General features: G+C 44.9%; 1 protein-coding gene across 3 annotated transcripts in view; it reads left to right on the forward strand.

The window, feature by feature from the left end:
• The first annotated feature begins 16 nt into the window (after positions 1 to 16).
• The window catches only part of KSR2 (kinase suppressor of ras 2), a 436,616-nt gene continuing 411,516 nt past the window's right edge, over positions 17 to 25,116 (forward strand). For all 3 annotated transcript variants that reach the window (XM_040443767.1, XM_040443769.1, XM_040443768.1), the window contains exon 1: positions 17 to 558. In XM_040443767.1, the coding sequence (XP_040299701.1) occupies positions 379 to 558 (180 nt within the window). In that variant the 5' untranslated portion in view covers positions 17 to 378. The remainder of the gene's footprint in view (positions 559 to 25,116) is intronic.

The raw sequence follows: 25,116 nt of genomic DNA on the forward strand, positions 1-25,116 counted from the left end.
TCCTCCTCCTCCTCCTCCTCCTCCTCCTCCTCCTCCTCCTCCTCCCCCTCCTCCCTAAGTGTACAGACAGCATCACATCACCTGGTTTGCTTCTGAGAAACAGCATCTCTCCTTTTCAGGGACCAGAGACTCAGAGAGAGGAGACATTCTAATGGAGTCTGCTTGATACCCCAAAATAAAATAATAAATTTTGGCTCTTGTCCCCTCCTCCCACCCCACCCCCTCAGCCCTGTGTGAGATGTTGGGTTTCTTCTTCATGAGACATTGTTGAGAAGTCGCAGTGGTTGGAGAGCGTAGGGGGTAGACTACCTCTACTCCCCCCCCCTCTTTTTTCTCTCTGGGAGGAGGAGGAGGGGAAGGGGGCTTGCCGAGCAAGCGATGGATGAGGAAAACATGACGAAAAGCGAGGAGCAGCAGCCTCTGAGTTTGCAAAAAGCCTTACAGCAGTGCGAGTTGGTCCAAAACATGATAGACCTGAGCATCTCCAACCTGGAAGGGCTTAGGACCAAATGTGCCACCTCCAACGACCTCACACAAAAAGAGATCCGGACCCTGGAGGTAGGTGTCGCCTATGGGGGGAAAAGGCAATCTTTCCTTCCCGTTCCTTGCTCCCCACCACCCCCTTTCCTTTGATTCTGTTTGTTTGGTGGGGGGGGAGGGTGTGGGAGGGTGGCAGGGCGGGCACGATTTGGTTTTCTGTGATTTATCTTCTTTGCAAAGCCTGCACTGGATGTCCCTTGACTGTGCCGCTGTCATCTACGCTTGGCTGGATGTTGGTAGTAGTAGTAGTAATTGTTATTCTTTATGTATTATTATTCCTGCGGCTGTTATTATCATTTGTTTCCTCTCCGAGGAGTGAGTTCTCTCTTTTTTCCGCTTGTGGATTTGTTTATATGCCACGGGGGCTTGTGTGCTGGGTAAGACATTAAGGCGCTGCAGAGAACCCACGTGACCTTGCGCATTCTGCAGGTGGTCAAAAGGTGGTTTTTGCTCCCAGAACGGGGCTGCCTATAAATGTAGACCTCTTCTGCTCTGGGCCTCCTTCGCAACTCCGCGATTGCTCCTTGGAATTTGTTTTTGTTTTTGTTTTTGTTTTATTTCAGTGATATACATGTCAGGAGGCAAGATGCATTAAAAAAAAAAAAATCCCCTTTGAGCTACCCGTTTCCAAATCAAATCGTTTGATGCAGGGAGCTGTTGCAGGCCTGAAACGTGTAAAAAGATAACAAAAAAATATGCCTGGATCAGCACACACAAGTGGTGTAGGAAAATACTCTTGAATCTCCATAGGACGGTGAGGAGAGGGGTCGGAGGAGGAGTCATAGCTGGCGAGTTGTAACATTGTCTCCAACAGAACTTGAGGGGGAGTTTGAAGCAGTTTGGGGGGTGGGGTTCGATGCAAAGTTACTCAGAAAGAAGATGGCAGAATTTATTTCTTCCAAAGGCCATTTGGTCAAAGGAGGAAGGTTTCAAGAGCCGTAGAAAATGTCTGGTGTGCACGTAATCACTGGGCATCCACGTTTGTTGGAAACATCCGAAGGGTTCCACTCACTTCTCCTTCAAACCAGCTGTACACACGGCTTGATTAAATTTGGGAACTCCTATTAGCTGGCATTTGCTGAGGGTGGTGGCTGTGGGGCTGGAAGCAAAGTAAAGGGGTTCTCCCTCTGGCGAAGCAGGCATGTGCAGTGCTGGGGAGGTTCCCTGTTTCCAGCCCACGGGTTTCCAAGGCCTGAACTCTTCAGCCCCTACTGAATCTTGGAGCCCTGTGCCTGGGTTCCAGCACGGATGAGCACCGCTGTCTGATTTACTTTTAAGTCTTTTTTTTTTTCCTCCATGATTTTAACTTTGGTTGTCAGCACACAGAAAGGTCATCAGTTTGAAAGTGGAGTGTGTGTGTGTGTGTGTGTGTGTGTGTGTGTGTGTGTGTAATATGCTGTTTGCTACCCTAGAATGCATGTCTGTGTGCCCCTGTCATCTGGGAAAATTTATGTCTTGGTGTGAGCAGTGCCCAGGATAAGTTTCTGTTCAGAACTGCGGGTGGTGAGTAACTAAATAACTCAAAAGGGCCACCTGAGTTCTCTTCTGGCCCTTGGCGTCAGGAGTCCCAGGTGCTAGTTCATGTATTACTGTGCGCGTTTCTCCTGTTTTCTTTTCCTCTTTTCAATATACCTGATTCTCTGATAACTCCTTGATGATGGTGATGGTCACAGCGTATCCTGGACTCCATGGCTTCTTTTCTGCATAGAGGTTTTCTTTGCAAACTGGGGGATGGAGTTGCCAGAGGTTAGAGTTATTGGGAGTGCATCTGGGTGTTAGTTTCCTGGTTCTGGGATGCCACAGATCCCTGGTTTCCAGATTGCTCAGGGAAGGATCTCCAGCAGTCAGCCCAGCTTCTTGCTTCTCAGATCTCTGGGGCTGGGGTGGGGACACTGAGGAGGGGCTGAAGATCCCAGGTGCAGCCAAGTCCTGCCAAACCTCATCTAGGCTTTGGACCCGAGGGTTTTTTTTTTATCCCCCAAACTGTCACATTTTGTATGTTAAAACCATCTGAGGGAGCTCATTGAAAATGCACATTCTCAGCCTCTAACCCCAGAGACTCTAATTCAGGTGGGACTGACAGGAGGCCCAGGAATCTGTATTTCATAAACAGTCCAGGTGTTTCTGATGCATGTTTTCACATCGACACTTTGAAAAATACCAACATAATAGGAGATAGGTGGCATATTTCTGCTCTTTGATGGTAAGGTCTCCCTGCTCACAAACACTGGAGTAAGTAGTGAATTGAACAGACCATCCTGAAAACCGTGATAATAAGCAAAATTTAGTAGCATGCATATCACCCCATATACAGCATGGACTTAGCCTTCAAGATGTGTACTGCATGGTTAGGGAGACAAGGCTAATACTAATATATGTGTGAAATAATGATGAAATCCAAACAGCAAATAATATGGGAGACAGCATGTAGGTCCATTAGGAACGTGTTCAAGCTACACGAAATGGAAAATCCAAGCGCAGTTTTAAAGCAAATGATGGCTTCTTTTTCTTGTATCGCAAGAAGTATGGAGGTATATGGCTGCTTGAGTTGGGTCAGCAAGTTAGTAAGCTCGGGACCGTTGTCTCTTTGAGTTCTCAATGGCCTCTTCCTTTTGGTTGCAAGATGTCTCCTAAAGCTTTAGCTGTCTCACTCAGGTTCAAGGCAGGGAGGAGGGGGACCGGGCGAGGAGCAAGCAGGGATAAAGGGTTCATGTCTTTGTTTCGCTACCTACCCCACAGATGATGTTGAATTATGTCTTCTTGGCCAAAACTTGGTCAGATGGCCAGTCCTTGCCTCAATGCTGGGAGGTGGGGACGTGGGGACACCATGGTAAGTGGTTTAGATGAGTCATGGTCCATTGCCTGGGTTGACTGGTTGCCACCCCATGCATGCTGGCATGGAAGAAAGCATGAAGGGAACAACAAGGGCCATGGCATGTTATCAGGAGGTAGTCTAGCAGAGAACAAAGACCATGACCTTTGGAGTTACACAAGTAAAGTTGTAAATCGTAGCTTTTCTACTTACTTTATCTTGGGCTAGTGATTTAAATTTTCTGACCCATGGTTTAATTTTTGGCAAAGTGGCAATAAAAGAATAACATTACCTATTTCAGTAGTTATGAAGATCGAAAGGGAGGACATTTTCAAGGGCCTGGTGCCATTTGTAACACAGCGGCAGGAGCTGAATAATTGATAGTCATGATGATGATGGTGGTATGATTAACATTACGTGGTATGGAGTAGATGACATGGAAGGGAACAGCTCAGATCAGGGGTAGAAAGGGAAGAGTTTGAACAGCATTTCCGAAGTGTGTTCTGTGGGTCCCTTGGTCTGAGAAATTAGCATTTTTCATTCTTGCGGCGAGTACTGAAATCCGGGCCCTGTACTACATGCTGGTGGTCAACAGGTACTCTGTAGACAAAACGAATTCCTTGGAGAATTTGGCAAAGGTTGAGCTAAACAAAGGGAAACAGGCATCTTGACTGCAGAGACTTCTCAGAGCCGTTAACGATATCATCTATGTGCACGGTGACTCCGAGAGAGCGTGGAGTCTGCGGTGTTTCCTTTTTCCAAGGATATCCCTTGGGATTGATGTTCCATAGAATACACCCAGGGAAATATTTGGCAAAGCAGTTAGGGTAGCTCTCTTGGTTGGGGAGCTGGGGACCCTGAGCGCAGAGAAGGATGGGGAGAGCTGGCAGGTGGAGAGAGCTCGCTCAGCAAGAACAGCTAACCAGATAAAGGTATTTCATACCAGTTCATGCCTTCGTGGGGCAGCTGAGAGACCAGTTGGTCTAGAATGGAGAGTACCTGATAGAATGTCATAGGAAATGAATTTAGGTCACAGACTCTTGAGATCTGACTAAGGACAAGGGAGCCAGGCTGACAAAGTTTCACTCCTTTGAGGAAGGAGATAGAAGTCTTCAAAGGTTTTGGAGTGAACACAATAAAAAGTTGTTTAAAGGTTAGCCTGCCAGCAGCCTGCAGCAAGGGCCAGCAAACTCTTTCTGTAAAGGGACAGGTAGTAAATAGTTTAGGCTTTGTGGGTCATACAGACTCCATCACAGCCTCTCAGCTCTGCCGTTGTAGCACGTAGCAGCCGCAGATGGACAGTTTTCCACTGCAGCTTCATTTATGGCCCCTGAAATTGAAATGCGATGTAATTTTCACATGTCACGAAATACTATTACCCCCCACCCCCCCTTTTTTTACGTTTAAAAATGTAAAAACTATTCTTAGGTTGTGGGGCCTTATGAAAACAGGTGGTGGGTCAGATTTGGCCCAAGGGCTAGCTTCCTGATCTCTGACCTCTAGGGTGGATGATGCGGTTCTGCTGATCTTGCCCACATCACTCATGTGGTTGTGTGATCATCAGATGGCTCAGCTGGGCTGGATGGCCCAAGGTGGCCTAGCTCACATGGCTGGTGGTTGGTGGGGGGATGTCAGTTTTTCTGTACATGGCTTTCCAACAGGACAGCTGGATTCCTTACCTCGTGGAAGCAGCCATGTTCCAAGAGAACAAGCCCCTTTGCACAGCCCCTCTGAGGCCTCTGCTTCTGTAACCTTTGCCAGTGTCCCATATGCCAAAGCACATTAAGTGGATAAGCCCAAAATCAATGTGGAAATGACTGTCTAAGGGTATGGATTCTAGGAGGTGTGGTTCATCGGAAGCCAATGAACAATCTCCTATAATAATGTAACAGCTATGGAAGAAAAAAAAAAACCCAAACCCCAAAATAAAACCAAAATAAAACCAAACGGTCATGGGATGGTCAGCAGAGGCCCCCTTGAGGTTTTACTGACTTGAGGAAGCAAACCAAGACGTATCTGGGGAAGGGACCAGGCAGAGGGAAGAGCAAATTTCTTGGGTGGGAACGTCCTTGGAGTGTCGTTAGAGCAGCAAGCAGACCACTGTGGTTGGAGTTGAGTGGGTGGACGGGCAAGGGGTGAGGGACACAGTGGGAGACAGAATCAGGGCCCTGGTGATAGAGAGCTTTGAGAAGATACTTGGATTTTGTCCTGAGTGTGAACGGGGAGGTGACTGACTTAGATTTTTAAAAGATCCTTCTGATTGCTTCAGGGAAAATAGACTGCAGGGATTAAGAATGGGGGCAGGGAGACAGTTTGGGAGATTGGTGTGGAAACCAAAACCAGGAGTCACTGTGCTTGGGACTATTAAGGTGGTTGGCGGGATGGGGCCGGCGGCTGGATTCAGAAGGTCAGGTGTGCACGAGGCGTTCATGAATCAGATATGGGGAAAATAAAGAAGGGAGGGTTATCCCTGGGTGTTTGGCTTAAGAACTGAGCAAATGGTGGTGCCTTTATTTGAAACATGAGGACTAGAAGTGGGATAGGTTGGGCTTGATGGTCAGGTCCTGTTTGGACATGTTCCATTTGTCAAGTAGGCAGTTGGATATTCCATCCTACAACTCTTGAGGAATGCTGGAGATACAAAATGCACTTAAAATGTCAGGAACAGCATTTCATATTATTAAATATTATTAGTGGCTGCATGCTATTCTATGGATGTACCATAATTTAACAAATTCTATTGTCAGATCGTGTACATTTACAACTTTCTGTCATTATAAATAATGCCACAGTAGATATCCTTGTGGTTTGTAGCGGTCCTTTGATTCCAGCCCAATTGCTGAATCCAAGGCTATGCCAAATTTCAGGACTTTTGGTAGGTGTTGCCAAATTACCTTCCCCCAGCCGTGTGAAAAGGGCCTGTTCTCCCCCCACCCCCATCCTCAGTATGGGTTTATGCTTTCTTTTTTTTGGTTGCCTATGTTTTGATGACTGAGAGCTCAGGGTTTAAGGAGGCAGTTGCTTCAGGTTAGAATCTCATTCTTCCTGTTTCTAGTTGGGAAGGAGCTGGGGACCTGTGGACATAAGAGGAATTCTTGGTTTTCCATACAAAGTGGCCCAGCCTTACCCCCTTCTGCCTTGTTCTCATAAAGATATGGCAGGAGGTGGTCTCACAGCTCCGAGTTAGTGGCAGAAGTTATTTCGGAAGGGTTCACTGTCCCATCTGGGTTTTTGGAACGGGTCCCGTTAGGGAGCTTGTGATTTTTCGTCCTCGAATGGGCAGAATACTGAGGAGTCTTCCTCCTCCCTCCAGAGAATCGGTCATTTTCTGGGCTCCCACCCTCTGGGCCCCAAGTCTTGGGACCTGGCCTTCCTCCTTGCCCTCAGAGTGCTGCTTTGGAGCTGGGGAATGGGGAGGTGTCCAGAAGCTGAGGAAGACAAGGGACACAGGGCAGCTGCGACAGAGGATGGAGAAGCTGAGGGATGGGGAGGAGAAAGTCAAAGCAGGGACCCATTGTCTGCAGGGTTTCTGTGACCCTTGCAACATCTCTCCGGTGGGCAGTGACTGCAACAGTGGGTGTTCCTGTTTTACAAGTGAGTTTACTGAGGTTTAGAGTCACTGATGTGACCCAGGGTCACTGATGTGACCCAGTGTGGAGGTTAAGACAGCCCCAGATACAGGAAGAGGTTTGCTGCTCTATTGTGGACTCCCCAAAGGTGGCATGACCTGGAAGGAAGACGAGAGCAAACAGAGGGCCAAGGGGAAGTGCTGGTGATCGAGTTAACGAGAATCATCATGGTGGCTCCCTCTGCTGCTCATATACTTTGAGTTCATGGGTGACTTTATAGATGAAAACTATTGGAGAGAAACATAGAACCAATGGAGACAGAGTAGGGCATCCACAGAGACAAGGAGGAATGAGAAAAAGAGAGGGAAACAGACCTGAGATGTCCAGTACAGTAGCCACTTGCCACTTGGCTTTTGACCAGTTGAAATGTGGTGACTTCTGACCGAAATGGCATAAATGGTGTGATTATGTTGGTATAAAATACACACCAAGTTCTGACCTCTTAGTAGGAAGAAAAGAGTGTGGAAGATCTCATTAATAATGTTTTTAAGTTTCTTTATTAATTTTGAGAGAGACAGAGAAAGTGAGCAGGGGAGGGGCGGGGGGGGGGGGGGGGAGAGAGGATCTGAAGCAGGCTCCGTGCCCAGAGCAGAGAGCCTGATGTGGGGCTTGAACTCGTGAACTGCAAGAGCATGACCTGAGCTGAAGTTGGATGTTCCACTGACTGAGCCACTCAGGAGCTTCACCATTAATAATTTTTTATATTGACGACATGCTGCCATGATATTATTTCAGAGAGATTGGGTTAAGTAAAATTTCTTAAAATGAATTTCGACTGTATCTTATCCCTCTTTTTTCCCCTGAGGCTACTACAAAATTTTAAATTACACAGGTGGGTCACTGTATATTTCAGCTGGACAGTGCTGCTTTTGGCCATTGAGGTGGTTTCTCTGTTTTGCTGTAGTAGAAATCTTGTTCTTGATAAAGACTGAGAATATGCCCCCCCCCCCCCCAGGGTTACTAGTCAGCCATTGATTAGAGCAGTGGATGCATTCCAAAGACACATGCCCTGAGTTTCCCTGGATCAGTAGGAAAGTGATATGAAGGCTCAGAAATAATAACTTAATTGAGTCTCTAGAAATTTTCATGGATTCTTGAAGTAGTATAACTTAGCGGTTAGGACGGCTTGGGATCCACAGTAAGATTGCTTGGATTCCAGCCTGAGTTCAAGGTACACTAGCTAAGTAACCTTGGGCAAATGAGCTCTCCTTTCTGAGCTTCAGTTTCCTGGCTTATAAAATTGGGATCACTTTGCATAGGATTGTTCTGATTACATGGGATCTTGCATTAAGGAGTTGAGCGGAGCACCTGGCACAAGGCAAATGCTTAAAGGTTGTTAACTTGGATGGGTTTCATGATCATCCCCCCATCCTCACCAATAGATTGGCTTGGGGAGGTTAGGGGATCTCAGGTGTCCAGGGAGGTGCCACCCTTGAGTGTATCCTTCATTTATTCAGTGGATCTAACTGAACTCCCAATGTGTGAGAGCAAGGAGTGAGAAGAAACCCGTAGAAGCCTTCCATCCTTCCTTGGGATGACGGCACACCTGCTGGGCTGCAGGTGACGTAAGGGAACAACATTCTGATACTAGGTATGGATCTTTGAATTCGCCCACAGATGACTCACTCCCCATCAGTGCCTGGCAGGCTTTAGTCTTTAAACTGTGTGCTCAGCTCACCTCCAAGCTGGATAACAGTTACGGGGTTGGGCCTTGTAGCTCCTGAACTTCTCTTAAGCTTATGAGGTGAAGAGAACGATGGTATCCAATTGCTCAAAAATCATATTCTCTATATTCTCTCAAGATAGAAGGATGCTTAAGGGGTTGGCTAGGCTTACCTTTTGGCCGGTGTCCAGCGTGGTGATTTGGGGTGAGCACTACCTCCTACGGTGGCCTCTTAACTAATTTTTTAATGGCGGTAAAATATACATAGCATAAAATTTACCATTGTAACCATTTTAAAGTGTGCAACTTGGTGGCACAAAATACATTTACAGTGTCGTGCAACCATCATCGCTATTTATCTGCAGAACCTTTTCATCATCGCAGATAGAAATCCTGTGCCACTGAGCAATGAATGACTCTCCCCAGCTGCATGGTAACCCTGCTTTCCTGTCTGTACGAATTTGACTATCGGGTATCTCGTGTGAGTTGAATCGTATGCCCTGTACCTTTTGTGTCTGGCTTCTTTCCCCTGGCATTATGTTTCTAATGTTCATCCACATTGTAGTAGGTGTCAGTTCTTCATTTCTTTATATGGTTGACTAATATTCCATTGTATGTATACTCCATATTCTGTTTACCCAGTCATCTGTTGATAGACACTTTTGAGTCGCTTTCACCTTTTGACTATTGTGAATAATGCTGCTTCGAAACTTTGATGTACAAGTATCTGTTTGAGTCCCCGCTTTGAATTCTTTTGGGTCTATATCTAGGAGTGGAATTGTTGGGTCATATGGTGAATCTCTGTTTCATTTTTTGAGGAACTGCCGTACTATTTTCCACAGTGGCTACACCATTTTACATTTCCATTGGCAAGGTACCAGGGTTCCAATTTCCCTACATCGTTGCCAACACCTCCTATTTCTGATTATTTTTTCATTAATTTTTAAAAAATTATAGCTTTCCTACTGGGTATGAAGTGGTATCTCATTGTGGTTTTGATTTATAGTTTCCTGATGACTAATGATGTTAGGCATCTTTTCATGTGCATATTGGCCATTTGTATGTCTTCTTGGGAAAAATTCAAATTCTTTCACAAGGGCAGCCTTTTGATTGGGGTGAGTTATAGTGGTTAGAATTATTCTCCGTCTTTTGAGTTGAGTCTGCTCTCTGATGACTTAGATCCTTTGGCTCTAGTCTCTGGAGCAGAGAGAATGAGGCCACTCCTTCTTTTCGCTGAGAAAACAGCCTCAAGAAGAGTCTGCATCTAAGATCTGGAACCCACCAGGTAGAGACAAGAGATAGCTGTGTGCACAGACTCCTGACAAGTCTCTGGCCCAAATTCTGCAGCCACCACCTCTCTGCTGTATCCTCTGTTAGTTCCATTACAAAATTCCAGAATCTGGAGTCATTGACAATGGCGAATTTCCCCCTTTGCGTGTGCACCTCTCCTAGCCAGAGAATCATGCTTCTAGGAAGTAGTTGTGAATGTTTCTCTGTGTGCTCATCCTCAAAGGCACTGGCGTGGTGCTTGGGCGGGGTTGGGTGGCTTGGACTCCAGCAGTAAGGGAAATAGGTATAGAAAAGAACTCCTCAATCAAGTGAGGGCATTCTGGGACTTTATTAGTTAGGAGGCAGAGCACATTTAGATGCCCCTTTTTGTATTTTTACCTTTATCTGGCTTGGAGAAACAGAGCTTTGTGATAAACCCTAAAAGCAATATTACTCTTTTAATATGTTGCTGGATTTAACCCATTAATATTTTGTTGAGGGTTTTTGTGTCCATGTTTATGAAGGATGTTGCTGTGGTTTCCTTTTTTTGTACCATGTTTGTTTAGTTTCTGTATCAGGTAACACTGGCCTCATAAAATGAATTGGGAAGCGTTCCCTATACTTCTGTCTTCTGGAAGACATTGTGTACAATTGGTTTTATTTCATCCTAACATATTTTAAATGCTGGTAGAATTCAGCAGTGAAACGATATGGACCTAGAGATTATCCTTGCTATTTTGGGGGGTGTGGAAGTTTTTGAACTATAAATTAAATTAAAAAAATTTATTCTTGGGGCGTCTGGGTGGCTCAGTCGGTTAAGCATTTGACTTTCGCTCAGGTTATGATCTCATGGTTCGTGGGTTTGAACCCCATGCTGGGCTCTGTGCTGACAGCTCAGAGCCTGGAGCCTGCGTCGGATTCTGTTGCCTCCCTCTCTCTCTGCCCCTCCCCCACTTGCGCTCTGTCTCTCTGTCTCTGTCAAAAATAAATAAACATGAAACATTAAAAAAAAAAATTTCCAATTTCCCTAGATTTATTCTTGGGTGAATTTCAGAAGTTTGTGGCTCTTAAGGAATTGGCACATTTTATCTAAATTGGTGAATTTACATGCCTAGAGTTGCTCCTAGTATTCCCTTATTATCCTTTTAGTGTCTGTGGGATCTTTCATTGCTGATGTCAGTAATGTGTGTTTTTTCTCTTTTATTCTTTGCCAGTCTGGTTTATCAGTTTTAGTCACCTTTTCAGAAAACCAGGTTTTGGCTTTATTTATTGTCTCTGTTGTTCTGCATTCAATTTGATTAATTTTTGTTTTCATTATTATTGCCTTCTGCCTGTTTTGGCTTTATTTTGCTTTTCCTTTTCTGTTTTCCTGAGATGCTTAGACTGTTGATGTGAGACCTTTCTCCTTCTCTGAGTATTTATTGCCACCACTTTCCCTCGAAGGACTGCTTTAACCACATCCCACAAATTTTGATACGTTATGTTTTCATTTCTTCCTCTCCGATGCATGTATATTTTTCAGACGCGTGTTGTTCAGTTTTCAAGGGTTGTGGATATTTTCTGTTCTTGACTTCTGGTGTTTAATTCACTTACGGCCCATGAGGACATTTTATGTGGTTTCAGTTATTTTAAAATGCTTAGGGTTTATTTTATGGCCCAGAATATCTTCTGTCTTGGTGAATGTAACGTGTGCCCTTGCAAAGAATGTGCGTCCTGCTGTTGAGGGGTTTAGTGTTGTAGAACCACCAATTGGATCCAGTTGGTTGATGGTATTGTTGAGATCCTCTATATCCTTGTTGATTTTCTCTCAAGTTGTTTTACCGATTACACTGAGAGGAGAGTTGATGGCTCCTCCCGTCATGGTGGATTTGTCCCAATTCTTCTTGCAGATCCATCAGTTTTCGCTTCATGTGTTTTGAGCTGTTTTGTTCAGTGTATACACTTGTTTTCTTAGTGACTTGCCCCTTTTCATTGTGTAAAGTTACATTTATTCCTAGTACTTTTTCATGCTCTGGAAACTATTTTCTCTGATAATAATATAACCACCCTAGCTTTTATTTTTTTAGGTTTTTAAAAATTGAGGGAAGGGGTGCCTGGGTGGCTCAGTCGGTTGAGCATTTGACTCTTGATCTCGGCTCAGGTCATGATCTCACGGTTTGTGGGTTCGCGTCCTGCATCGGGCTCTGTGCCGACAGCATGGCGCCTGCTTGGAATTCTCTCTGTCGCCCTCTCTCTCTGCCTCTCCCCAGCTCATGCTCTCTCTCTCTCTCCCTCTCAAAATAAATACATAAATAAATAAACTTTAAAAATTAAAAAAAATAAAAATTAATGTAAAATTCATATAACATCAAATTCAACATGTTAACTACTTTATGGTATACAATGGAACGTTTTTTAGTATATGCTAACTGTTGTACAGCCATCACCCCTATCTAATTCTAGAACATTTCCATCACCACATACACACACACTCCTTACTGTATACAGGTACACCTCAGACATATTGTGGGTTTCAGTTCCAGACCACTGCAATGAAGTGAATATTGCAATAAAGTGGGTCAAATGATTTTTTGGGTTTTCCAGTGCACATAAAAGTTATGTTTACACTACACTACAGTTTAAGCATGCAATAGCATTATGTCTAAGTGAGCAATGTATATGCCCCTTAATTAAAAAATAGTTTATTGTCCGGGCACCTGAGTGGCTCAGTCGGTTGAGTGTCCGACTGTTGATTTCGGCTCAGGTCATGATCTCGAGGTTCATGAGCTCAAGCCCCACATCGGGCTCTGTGCTGAAGGTGTGGGGCCTGCTTTAGATCCTTTGTCCCCCCCACACCCCCTGCTCCTCCCCAGCTAATGCCCTCTCTCTCTCACTGTCTGTCTCTCTCTCAAAATAAATCAACTTAAAAAAATTAAAATAAAGAGTTTATTGCTAAAAAATGCTGATCCTCATCTGAGCTTTCGGCAGCCTCTTTGCTGGAGGAGGGTCTTGCCTTGATGGTGGTGGCTGCTGACTGATCAGGGTGGGGGTCGCTGAGTTGGGGGTGGCTGTGGCAGTTTCTTAAAATAAGACAACAATGAAGTTGGCTCCATTGATTGACTCTGCCTTTCATGAGCAGTTTCTCTGCAGCAGGTGATGCTGCTTGATAGCATTTTAGCCACAGTGGAACCTCTTTCAGAATTGGAGTCCGTGCTCCCAAACCCCACCGCTGCTTTCTCACTTAAGTGTACAGAACGTTCTGAGTGCTTCGTTGTCATGTCAGCAGTCTTCACGGCACCTTCACCAGGAGCAGATTCCATCTCCAGGAGCCACTCTCTTTCCATGAGAAGCAACTCCTCCTCTGTTCAAATTTACCACGAGTTTCTAGCAATTCAGTCCCATCTTCAGGCTCCACTTCCAATCCCAGCTCACCCGCTGTCTCCACCCCATCTGCAGCTGCTTCCCCCACTCGAGTCTAGAACCCTCCCCACTCCTCCATGAAGGTTGGAATCCACTTTTCCCACACTCCTGTTAACGTCACTATCTTGACCTCTCCCGTGAATCAGGAATGTTCTCAGTGTTCTCTAGAATGGTGAAGGTTTCCAGTTGACTTGGCCCAGATCCGTCAGACGACTCACTGTCTACGGCAGCTCATCCAGCCAGATGTATTTCTTCAGTAATAAGACCTGAATGTGGAAATGACTCCTTGGTCCACGGGCTGCAGAGTGGACGTTATGAAAACAGCATTCATCTCGTCGTACATCTCCACGCCATCAGAGCTCTTGGGTGACCAGGTGCACTGCCAGTGAGCACTAATGTTTTGAAAGGGATCTTTTTTTTCTGAGCAGTGGGTCTCCACAGCTGGCTTCAGATATTCAACAAACCATGTTGTAAACAGATGTGCTGTCATCCAGGCTTTGTTGTTCCATCTGCAGAGCACGGGCAGAGTAGGCTTAGCATAACTCTTAGGGACCCTCGGATTTTCAGAACAGTAAATGAGCAGTGGCTTCCACTCAAAGACACCAGCTGCACTAGCCCCTAACAAGGGAGTCAGCCTGTCCCTTGAAGCTTCGAGGTCAGGCATTGACTTCTCCTCTCTGGCTACCGAAGCCCTACACGGCATCTTCCCCCGACCGGCGCTTCCACCTGGACTGAACATCGGCGGTTTAGTGTAGCCACCTTCATGAATGAATGACCTGAGCTAGATCTTCTGGATAGCTTGCTGCAGCTTCTACACGAGCACCTGCCGCTTCACCCTGCACTTCTGTGTTATGGAGATGGCTTCTTTCCTTCAGCCCCGTGAACCAACCTCTGCTAGTGCCACACGTTTCTTCTGCGGCTTCCTCACCTCTCTCAGCCTTCACGGAACTGAAGACAGTTCGGGCCTTGCTCTGGATTAGCTTTGGCTTAAGGGAGTGTTGTGCCAGGTGTGTTCTGCCATCCAGACCGCTGAAACTTTCTCCAGATCAGCAATAAGGCCGTTTCTTTCCTTATCATTCGTGTGTTCACTGGAGTAGCACTTGTCATTTCCTTCAAGATCTCTTCCTCTGAATCCACCCCTTGGCTGATGGTTGGTGCAAGAGGCCTAGCTTTTGGCCTTGTTCAGCTTTTGATGTGCCTTCCTGACTACGCTTAATCATTTCTAGCTTTTGATTTAAAGTGAGAGATGTGCAGCTCTTCCTTTTACTTGAACACTTAGAGGCCACTGTAGGGTTATTAATTGGCCTAATTTCAGTATTGTGGTGTCTCAGGGAATAGGCAGGCCTGAGGAGAGGGAGAGAGACGGGGGAATGGCCGTCAGTGGGGCAGTCAGAACATACTCATTTACCAATTATTTTGCCATCTTATGTGGGTACGTTTTGTGGCACACCAAAACAGTTACACTAGTAACATCAAAGATCACTGATCACAGATCATCATAACAAATATAATAATCATGAAAAACTTTGAAATATCGTGAGAGTTTCCAAAATGTGACACAGAGACACCAAGTGGGCAAATGCTGTTGGAAAAATGGCGCCGATAGACTTCCTCAATGCAGGATGGCTACACCTTTAACTTGTAACAAACAAACAAACAAACAAACAAACACAACTACATAAAACATCTGTGAAGCGCAACAAAATGAAGTGTGCTCATACCTATTTGTTAGCAATCAACCACAGTTTCCTTGCCCTCCATCCCCTGGCAACCATTCATCTATTTTCTGTCGCTACATTTTTCTTCTTTTCTGGGTATTTCACATATATGGAATTATACAATATGTGATCTTCTCTGCCTGGCTTTTTTTCACTTAGCATAACATCTTCGTAGTTCATCCATTTGAATCGTGTATCGGTACTTCATCCCTTTTTGTGGCTGAATAAAATCCCATTGTATGGGTTTATCCACCCATCAGTGGACATTTGGGTGGTTTCCATCTTGTAGCTAATGTGAATAGTGGCGCTGTGAACATTTGTTTGGCCAGGGGCATGGGGCACTTTGGGAGTGAACTGTTTTGCCTCTGCCAGAAACTAAAGAAATGTTCCCAGGTTCAGGCTGGAACGCAGGAAGGAACTCCAGAGTCAGAAGTTCCTACTTTTTTGTGATTGTACGACACTTTCCTGGACACTTTATAGGTTCTTGGTTGGCTATTTAGGTTCTATATACCAGGTTATGAATTGTTTACATAGACTTCAGAAAAAGAAGTCATTAAACAAAAATGTCATTTTAAAGACTTTTATAGACATGAAAGCAAATCATGTTCATTATAGGAAAAATAGAATATGTGCTTAATTAAAAAGAAAAATGAACTCACTCCTCCCACCACCCGTAGATGAACATTTGTTAACATCTTGTTATGGAGTCTTATAGACTTTACCTCACACAAACTTGTGTTTTTATGTTTTAGTTCAGAATAACTATACTTTACATATTTCATAGTCTCCTCTTTTCATCTTAAAGTTGGTTTAAGACATGAACGTCTTTCCCTGTCAAAAGCATTTCAAATGACTCGTAATATTCCAGCATAAAGATAGAGCATAATTGAGTTGACTGCCCACCTTTGGTGACTTATTTGGGGATTTTGTTTGTTTGTTTGTTTGTTTGTTTGTTTTTACTCTCATAAACACAGCCTTAATGACTGCTTTTGAAATGAAATCTTTGTGAAGCTCTTTCATTGGTTTCCCTAACAAGTATACGTAAGGTAGAATTACTGTGTGCTTGTAAGGCTTTTTTTTCCTCTTGGGCCCAATGGTCCTTTAGAAGGATACCTGTTTATATAGCCTACTTATAAGAGTTGAGGACAGTAGCCTGTAGCTTTGTGTCTTCAGGAATGACAACGGCGAGAGGGAAGTGTTTCCAGCAAATCTTCAACTTAATAAAAAACATATAAAGTCACTTTACTGCATCTGTGAGTCAACTTGTAATGAGCCGAGAGGCTTGAGGTGGGCCTGGTTTTTAAAAATGCACACTTTCCTTTGAAATAAATACAGTTAGAATCATGTCAATGACAAGGAAGCCTCATGTGAGATGAGATTTTTCTGAAACGACATCATGAAGGGATGCAGGTTTTATAGAGGAGACTTCTGATTTCCAGGGATCACACAGTCGGTCAGTTTCTGGGACCGGGCAGGAAAGGAAAATAGGCCGGGGGTAGGATATTTGGGAGGTGACATCTAAGGGCCATGGTTAACTGGAGAGCCTGTGTCACATCTACATATGTCAACATGGCCAATGGATAGTATTTAGACCTAATATTTTGGGGTGTTTCCATTTTCCTATGGAACCCCAGAATCAAAACTATGAATAAAAAGCAGACATTGCCTCGTTGTTATCTGATCGAGACCTTCACCGTTCCTGTCTTTAATTCACATGTGTGGGTATACGTTTAAATAATACTGAGTGAAGAAAAGGGAGGTACGGATAATCAACACTACTGAAATAATTTGTGAACACCAATGGTTTGTTAATTGCTATTTCAGGTGTTTTTCTCCCAGTCCCACCCATTCATGGTTTGAAAAAAATTAAGGTTATACCACTTAGCCTGGAGAAGGTGGGATGACCAGTTCCCTGTTGTTTTGATGATGTTTGCTTATTTTCAGTCTATAATGATGGCAGAGTAAGAGAGGTGACTGGGGCCACACATACACACGCTTCACACCTGTACAAAAGTAGGGAGAGGAGCATAATGGACCCTTATGTACCCCTCACACAAACTCAATAATATCAAGTTATAGCCAATAACTCCTCCCCCCATCATGCCTAGATTACTTTGAAGCAATTCCTAAACCATCACAGCATTGCATCCTCAAATATTTCAATGTGTATTTCTTTTTCTTTTAAGTATATTTATTCATTTTGAGAGAGAGAGGGTGTAGGAGGGGCAGAGAGAGATTGAGAGAGAGAATCCCAAGCAGACTCTGCACCATCAGCACAGAGCCTAATGCAGGGCTTGAACTCATGAACCATGAGATATGACCTGAGCTGAAACCAAGAGTCAGTCGCTGAACTGACTGAGCCTCCAGGCACCCTCAATGTATATTTCTAATAAATACCAAGTACTCTGTTTTAAACATAACCATATAACTATTATTGCATTAATAATTCCTTAGTCACTTATTTTCCTAAGCCACAGATCAAAATACTTATACACAAAAGAGAGGTGTACTTTAAAAAAAATTTTGTTAATCTTTATTCATTTTTTGAGAGAGAGAGAGAGCACACGCACAAGTGGGGGAGGGGTGAGAGAGAGGGAGACATAGAATCTGAAGCAGGCTCCAGGCTGTCAGCACAGAGCATGACATGGGGCTCGAACCCACGAACCGTGAGATCATGACTTGAGCCAAAGTTGGACGCTTAACCCACTGAGCCACCCTAGTGCCCCAAGAGGGCTGCGCTTTTGAAGCAGCCACAGTGGAAGGCATTGCCTTGTCCTGATTCTGCTGGCATTCCTTAAAGACATCCTTGAAAGTCATCTTTCGAGTCACTTTACAAGAAAGCAAGTCTCTTGATTTTTTCTCTATCCCCAGTAGTGGCCTTGATGGTGGCTGTTTGATTCCCAATGACTTTTGTGTGTTTAAAACATGAAAATATTCAAACCTGCTCTCCACGAACAAGATGTGTTGCCATGGCATCTGCAGTCATGACAATGTCCCCGGGCACGGTGTCTGAAGGGAAACTCCAAGAGGAGAGTCATGGCTTTGGCCCTGGGGTACGTCTTCAGCCATTTCTAGTGTCTGCTCCAAAAGGGCACCTGGTCGGTTAGCTCCAGCACACATCCACTCTCGTCTTCAATCATCCCGCTTTGCGTTGCATGCGTTAGACCTACAAAGCCATCCTGCCCACGTGGGGCTTACAATGTACAAATACATGTTTCGTGTGTCAGGCGCTGTGCTAGGTGCTGAGTACTAGGTACTGTGCTAGGTACGGGCACACAGCATTTGCTCAAGGTTCCAGGGATGTGAGAGTAAAGATAAGACTTGAAGGATGATGGAATTAACTGGAGATGAGGACAGGCTGTTCCAGGCAGAAGGATGGTGTGTGCAAAAGCCAAGGGGTAGAAAGATCACGGGGTGCTTGAAGGACCACGGAAGTCCAGCGTGGCTGGATTATAGAGTAATTCAGGCCCATTTGTAGGCGAGGGAATGGGACAGCTCTGCTTCCTTTCTCTAAACTGGGTTCCTTTGCATCCTTTCCCTGCCTCCTCTCCTCCTCATTATAGAAAAATGAGGCGGTCTCATTTGCCAAATTGAATAAAAGTCTAATCTATGATCTCCATTTCTGAAATACGATTTGAAAGCATAACATGAATTTATTGGTCCCCCAAGGTGGAAGCAGGTCCTTGAACACCGCAACAACACAAGCCATCCCTTAATAATGGTACATGGGCAAGACCTCCAGCCAGGCAGGGGGGAGGGGGAGGGAGCATACAGCCGGGAGGAAAGAGGTGGCGAAATGGAAATACGTTTAAAACCCCATGCTTTGTGGTTTATTATTAACAGCGGGGCAGAAAATGTCTCTACAGAGTTATGAAAAATTCATTAGTAGCATGCTACAGGTCTGAGATGCTGGTCATTATTTGATCAGATTAACGCTAATGAGAGCAGTCTTAAATTAACTCAGATTAAGAGGAGGACTCTCCCCCTTACTGTTCAGTCATATGTGTATAATCACATTTTCTCACAGCCAGTTGCCCCTAGTTGTCTGCTAAGATGGGAACGAGGGGCTTTTTGCAAAGGTGGAACCGGGCCGGCCAAGGGTGCGCTGAGCCCAGATACCATCTTGAAACCAGGGTCCGATGGAGCAAGAGTCCCTGGGCTCCAGCTTTTGCCTCGTCTCCCTGACACTGCTCTTCTCTTTTCCAGACCCCTTTCTTTCTTCCTGGGTCTGCTTCATCCCAAGTACAATATCCCAGCGCTGAGTACCCACAGCGTGCCATACAGCTTTCTAGGTGCAGGGGATACATCCTTTGAGTAAAACAGGCAGAGTCCTGCTGTTGTGCCTACTCAGGGGAGACAGACAATAAATAAACATAAGAATAAGAAAAACTAATCGAAGGTGGTCAGTCTTATAGCAAAAAAACCCCAAACAAAATATTGCAGGCTTCACGGAAAAGGTGACATTTGAGCAAAGATTGAAAGGAAGTGAGCAAGCGAAGATATCCAGGGCAGGCAGAAGAACATTCAGAGTAAGGCAACAGCTCATGCAAAGGTCCTGAGGACTTGGAGGAACAGCCAGGAAGCTTGTGTGACCAGAGTGGAGCATTGAAGATCAGGTCAGAGCAGCGAAGTAAGACCAGTATAGAGAGTTTTACTAAGTGAAATGAGGTGCGTTGAAGGTCTTTGCACAGAGGATAACATGATCTGACTTGAGTTTTAATGTTATCCTTCTAGGGGCGCCTGGATGACTCCGTCGGTTAAACATCTGACTCTTGATTTAGGTTCAGACCATGATCTCACGGTTCATGGGATCGAGCGCTATGTTGGACTCTGTGCTGACAGTGCAGAGCCTGCTTAGGATTTTCTCTGTCCTTCTTTCTCTGCCACTCCCCTGCTTGTGTGCACGTGAGCTCTCTCTCTCTCTCTCTCAAAATAAATAAACTTAAACAAATATTACTCATTTAGCTCATGGTTGAGAATAGATTGTGTAGTAGAAGCAGACAGAGGAGTTAGAAGACTATGTATGTGAGAGATGAAGGTGTCTCACACCAAACTGGTGAGCCATGGTTGGATTTTGGATATATTTCGAAATTACAGCAAACAGGATTTCCAGATTAAAAAAAATTTATATTTGTGTATAGTCGACACACGACATTACACTAGTTTCAGGTACACAGCACAGCGATTCGTCATTTCTTTATGTTACGCCGTGCCAACCACAAGTATAGCTGCTATCTGTCCGCATACGATGCTATTACAATACATTGACTATATTCCCCATGCTGTAAGGATTTCCAGATGCTTCTTTCACCTTGCCTGTTGATCGATGTGAAAAATGATGGTATTTACTGGTTGCATGAACCCGAACTCTTGGTCGCAAGTAACAGACACGTACCTCAGATTGCTTTTGCAAAAAGAAGGAATTCTCCTTCCTTATACAATTGAGAAGTTTATGGGTAGCACTCGCTTCCACATGGCTGGATCCAGGTACTTAAAGACAGGGATGCTTCTCTCTGTCCCTGAGCTCAGCTCTCTTGCTGTGCTTTCATTCAGGTGGTCTTTCCTGGTGGTAGCAGGTTGGCCACTGGAAATGCGACTCCTACATCTTATCACCTTAGCTGCTGTGGAGGAAGAGTGTGACTATTTTCTTTTTTTGTGTTTAAAATAAATTTTTTTAATGTTTATTTTTGAGAGAGAGAGACAGAGCATGAGCAGGGGAGGGGCAGAGAAAGAGGGAGACACGGTATCCAAAGCAGGCTCCAGGCTCCGAGCTGTCAGCACAGAGCCCAATGTGGGGCTCGAACTCAAGAACTGTGACATCATGACCTGAGCCCAAGTCAGACGCTTTAACCGACTGAGCCACCCAGGTGCCCTGAGCATGACTATTTTCTGGTGACTCTGATAGATGTCCTTTTTGTCGGTCATGCGTGGTTCATTTCTCTACTCCTGTAGTCAGGAGGGCACTGTGTTCTCCAGTTCAGTTCTGGAGGGAGATTAGCTCTTCCCAAGCTCCTGTGGACTGAGCAGGGAGGTTCTCCAAATAAAAGCTGGGATGTTGTATCCAAAAAGTAATCAGCTTGGTCGGAGGAAACAATAATTTTGTCATCCCAGCATAGCTGGAATTCTTAACCCAGAATTCCAGCAAATGCAGGAAAGTCGAAGCAGGGTGTAAGGATCGAAGCGCTATGGGATCCATCCCAGGGATGTCTGGAAGTTCAAAGTGGGGTATTTCAGAGACCTTTCAACTCAGCATTCACAAAGTCAGCTGGATTTACATAATAGACTCACACCACTAGTCCATTCCAGGAGCAAGAAACCTTTGCTTCCAGCGTGTTCTCCTGTCTGGCCTCCCAAGATGGGCCATGTGTCTTTGTTGGGATAGTAATTGGCTGGAGGACTGGGACATGGTGCCCGAGTCCCAGCTCCACCAGCCTCTCGCCACTATCTGGCTTTGCAAGTCACATAACTTTACTGAGTCATAGAGGATACTGGGAGAATCTAGGGAAAAAAGGATTTTTGTTTTTGTTTGTTTAGTTTTGAGAGAGAGAGAGAGAGAGAGAGAGAGAGAGAGCGAGCACATGAGTGGTGGAGGAGCAGAGAGAGAGGGAGACACAGAATCCAAAGCAGTCTCCAGGCCCTGAGCTGGCAGCACAGAGCCTGACGGGGGCTCAAACCCATGAACTGTGAGATCATGACCTGAGCCCAAGTCAGAAGCTTAACCACTGAGCCACACAGGTGCCTGGAAAAAAGTTTTTGTTTTGTTTTGTTTTGTTTTTTTAAAGCGTTTTTAAAAAGTGCTGTGCTTGGGAGGGGCTCCTGGATGGCCCAGCCGGTTAAGCATCGGGTTAAACGTTCAGCTCAGGTCATGATCTCACAGTTTGTGAGTTTGAGCCCCACATCGGGCTCTGTGCTGATGGCTCAGAGCCTGGAGCCTGCTTCAGATTCTGTGTCTCCCTCTCTCTGCCCCTCCCTGCTTGTGCTCTTTCTCTCTCAAAAATAAATAAATAAATAAATAAATGTTTTAAGAAAAAAAAAGTGCTTGGGAGACCGTGGACCCACAAGGCAGGGCCTGACTGCGTTGCTTCTGGTTAATGAATGCTTAACATTCGCTAACCAGAGTTAGGGTTTCCAGAGGAGATACAGGATGCTCAGTTAAACCTGAATGCCAGGTAAATAATGAATACTATTTCAATATAAGTATACCCAAATATTGCATAGGACATACTTACACGAAAATATTATTTTTATTTATCTGAAACTCAGATCTACATGAATGCCCTTTATTTGCCAAATCTGGTGGCACAAGATGATCATACCAAGGGAGATGTGTTATTGTTACCAATCACTCATGACTGCTCCGTGATAACCACTTCATGCTAGGTAGGACCAGGAATGATGGGACTCCAGAGTGTAGACATCATTAATGTTTTTTTTTAAATTTTTTAATGTTTTTTAATTTATTTTTGAGAGAGAGAGAGACAGAACATGAATGAGGGAGGGGCAGAGAGAGAAGGAGACATAGAATCTGAAGCAGGCTCCAGGCTCTGAGCGGTCAGCACAGAGCCCAACGCGGGGCTCGAACTCACGGACTGTGAGATCATGACCTGAGCCGAAGTCGGATGTTTAACTGACTGAGCCACCCAGGCGCCTGCATCATTAATGTTTTTATATTGGATGTGAATGAATGTCTTGTACTGTCTTTTGACTACAGGTTTATGGCCAAGTCTGGATTCTCAAATTTGGCTGTATACATATGTCAGTCCTATAATACCACATTTAAAAATTTTCCTTTTGAGGGACACATTGGTGGCTCTCGGTGGCTCAGTCAATTAAGCATCCAACTTGGGCACAGGTCATGATCTCACAGTTGGTGAGTTCGAACACTGCATCAGGCTCTCTCTGCTGTCAGTGCAGAGCCCGCTTCAGATCGTCTATCCCTCTCTCTTTCTCTGCCCCTCCCCTGTGTTCTCTCTCTTTCTAAAAAATAAATAAACATTAAAGAATTTCTTCATTTTGAGATAGGTTTAAGTTTTGGGTAACAGTGTTGGGTCTTCCAGGTTTGTTTTCTTTTATTTTTTCTTTGAATGTTATTTATTTTTGTAGGAGAGAGAGATAGAGTGTGAGCAGGGGAGGAGCAGAGAGAGAGGGAGACACAGAATCCGAAGCAGGCTCCAGGCTCTGAGCTTTCAGCACAGAGCCCGACACGGGGCTCAAAGTCACAAACGGCGAGATCATGACCTGAGCCAAAGTGAGACTCTTAACTGACTGAGCCACCCAGGCACCCCTTGGCTCTTCCAGTTTCGAGCCATAACTTTGGTCTTACTCCTCTCAGCATCTCAGTTTCCCCATCTGTACACATAGGATAATGACAGTGCCTACCTCATAATGTGGTCATGAGGGTTAGCTAATATGTGTAGAGTGCTTAGCTCAGCATCTGGCATATGACTGTGCTCTTAAGTGTTAGCTGCTGCAGGTATAGTAAACCTGTAGAGATTAATCTGGCTGCTCTATAATCGGTGTTCCAAATTAACTTCTCAGCTCTCTTTGGAAGTTTCCTGGTTGAATCGTTCCTATGGTTTGGGCTTGTGCTTAGCAGGTTGAACCCCTAAAGCAGAATAACAGGATGCAGTGTTGAACTTGACACGTATGGGAAACTTTCAGCTCCAAACTGGGGGGAGAAGGAAGGAAGGGGAGGACTGTTGCCTCTAGGTTTGGTGGGCATGATTTTGTCGGTCTTGACTGTACATTCTGCCCCAGGTCCAAACAGGCATGCGGTGGTTAGCAAGGGGGATGGACATCGAAGCCTGCCTTTAAGCCGAGCCATGGACACGTGTCCCCTTTTGAGCCAATGTCTTCAGCCCTGGTCCCTAACTATTTCCATCTATTCCTCCGCACTTGGAGGCCCTGAGCAGATGCGGGGGATAGGTAAAAATGAATGATGTCTAGGGGTTGTCCAAGAACAGGGGTAGACGGGGCTAGCCCAAGGTTCACCCTGTGTGTTACATATGCTTCCTTTTGCTTGAGATCATTTAAAATGGAAATGTTTTTCAAGCTTGGTGTTTTTATCCGTATGCTGCTTAGAGAGAAATGTTTTTAGAGGACTGTGGGAGACACAGCCGCTGAAGTCTCTGTTCTGCAAGACTCTCATAGCTTCTGTAAAAAGAAGGTGCTTGGGGGTTATGAAATTTCAAGAGGCAGGTCAAAATGTGCTGCTTTTTTCTTGAAATGAGCATTTTACCAGTGAAAGACCAAGTTGTTTGAAAAGTCTGGATCGACTTCAGTGTTAATCTTGTAACCATAGCTAGCATTTGCTTGGCTCCTACTGAATCCTGGGCACTTGCCTGCCCTTTCTGTGCGTGGCTGCCCAAAGTGTGGTCCGTGAGGGTGTGGCACTGGTGCCACCAGGAGCTGGTGACACACAGAGCCTCAGAACCTGGCTCAGACTCTTCGAATCGCATCTTAATACAGCCAGGTGATTTGTGTGCACAGTAAAGTTTGAGGAACACTGATTGAACCCTCCGAACAGCCCAGTGTTACACATTGCATTAAAATTTTTATTTTTATTTATTTTTATTAAAAAAATTTTTTTAATGTTTATTTTTGAGAGAGAGAGACAGAGTGTGAGTGGGGGAGGGGCAGAGAGAGAGGGAGACACAGAATCCGAAGCGGGCTCCAGGCTCTGAGCTGTCGGCACAGAGCCCGACATGGAGCTCGAACTCACAAACCGCGAGATTGTGACCTGAGCTGAAGTCAGACACTTAACTGACTGAGCCACACAGGCGCCCCTCCATTAAAATTTTTATTGTGGTAAAACATACATACTATTTATCATTTTAACCATCGGTTAAGTATATGATTCAGTGATGTTAAGTACATTGACAGTGTGGTATAATCATTATCACTGGCTGTAACCAAAGTGTTTTTTAAAATAAATGTTTATTTATTGATTTTGAGAGAGAGCAAGAGAGCGAGAGGGAGAGAGCAGGGTAGGGGCAGAGAGAGGGAGAGAGACAGACAGAGAGAATTCTAAGCAGGTTCCATGTTGTCAGCAGTGAGCCCAATGTGGGGCTCGATCTCACAAACCAT

The sequence above is a fragment of the Herpailurus yagouaroundi genome, unplaced genomic scaffold, assembly GCF_014898765.1.
Source record: "Herpailurus yagouaroundi ecotype Mexico unplaced genomic scaffold, PumYag 191, whole genome shotgun sequence".
In the NCBI taxonomy this organism is placed as follows: Eukaryota; Metazoa; Chordata; class Mammalia; order Carnivora; family Felidae; genus Herpailurus; species Herpailurus yagouaroundi.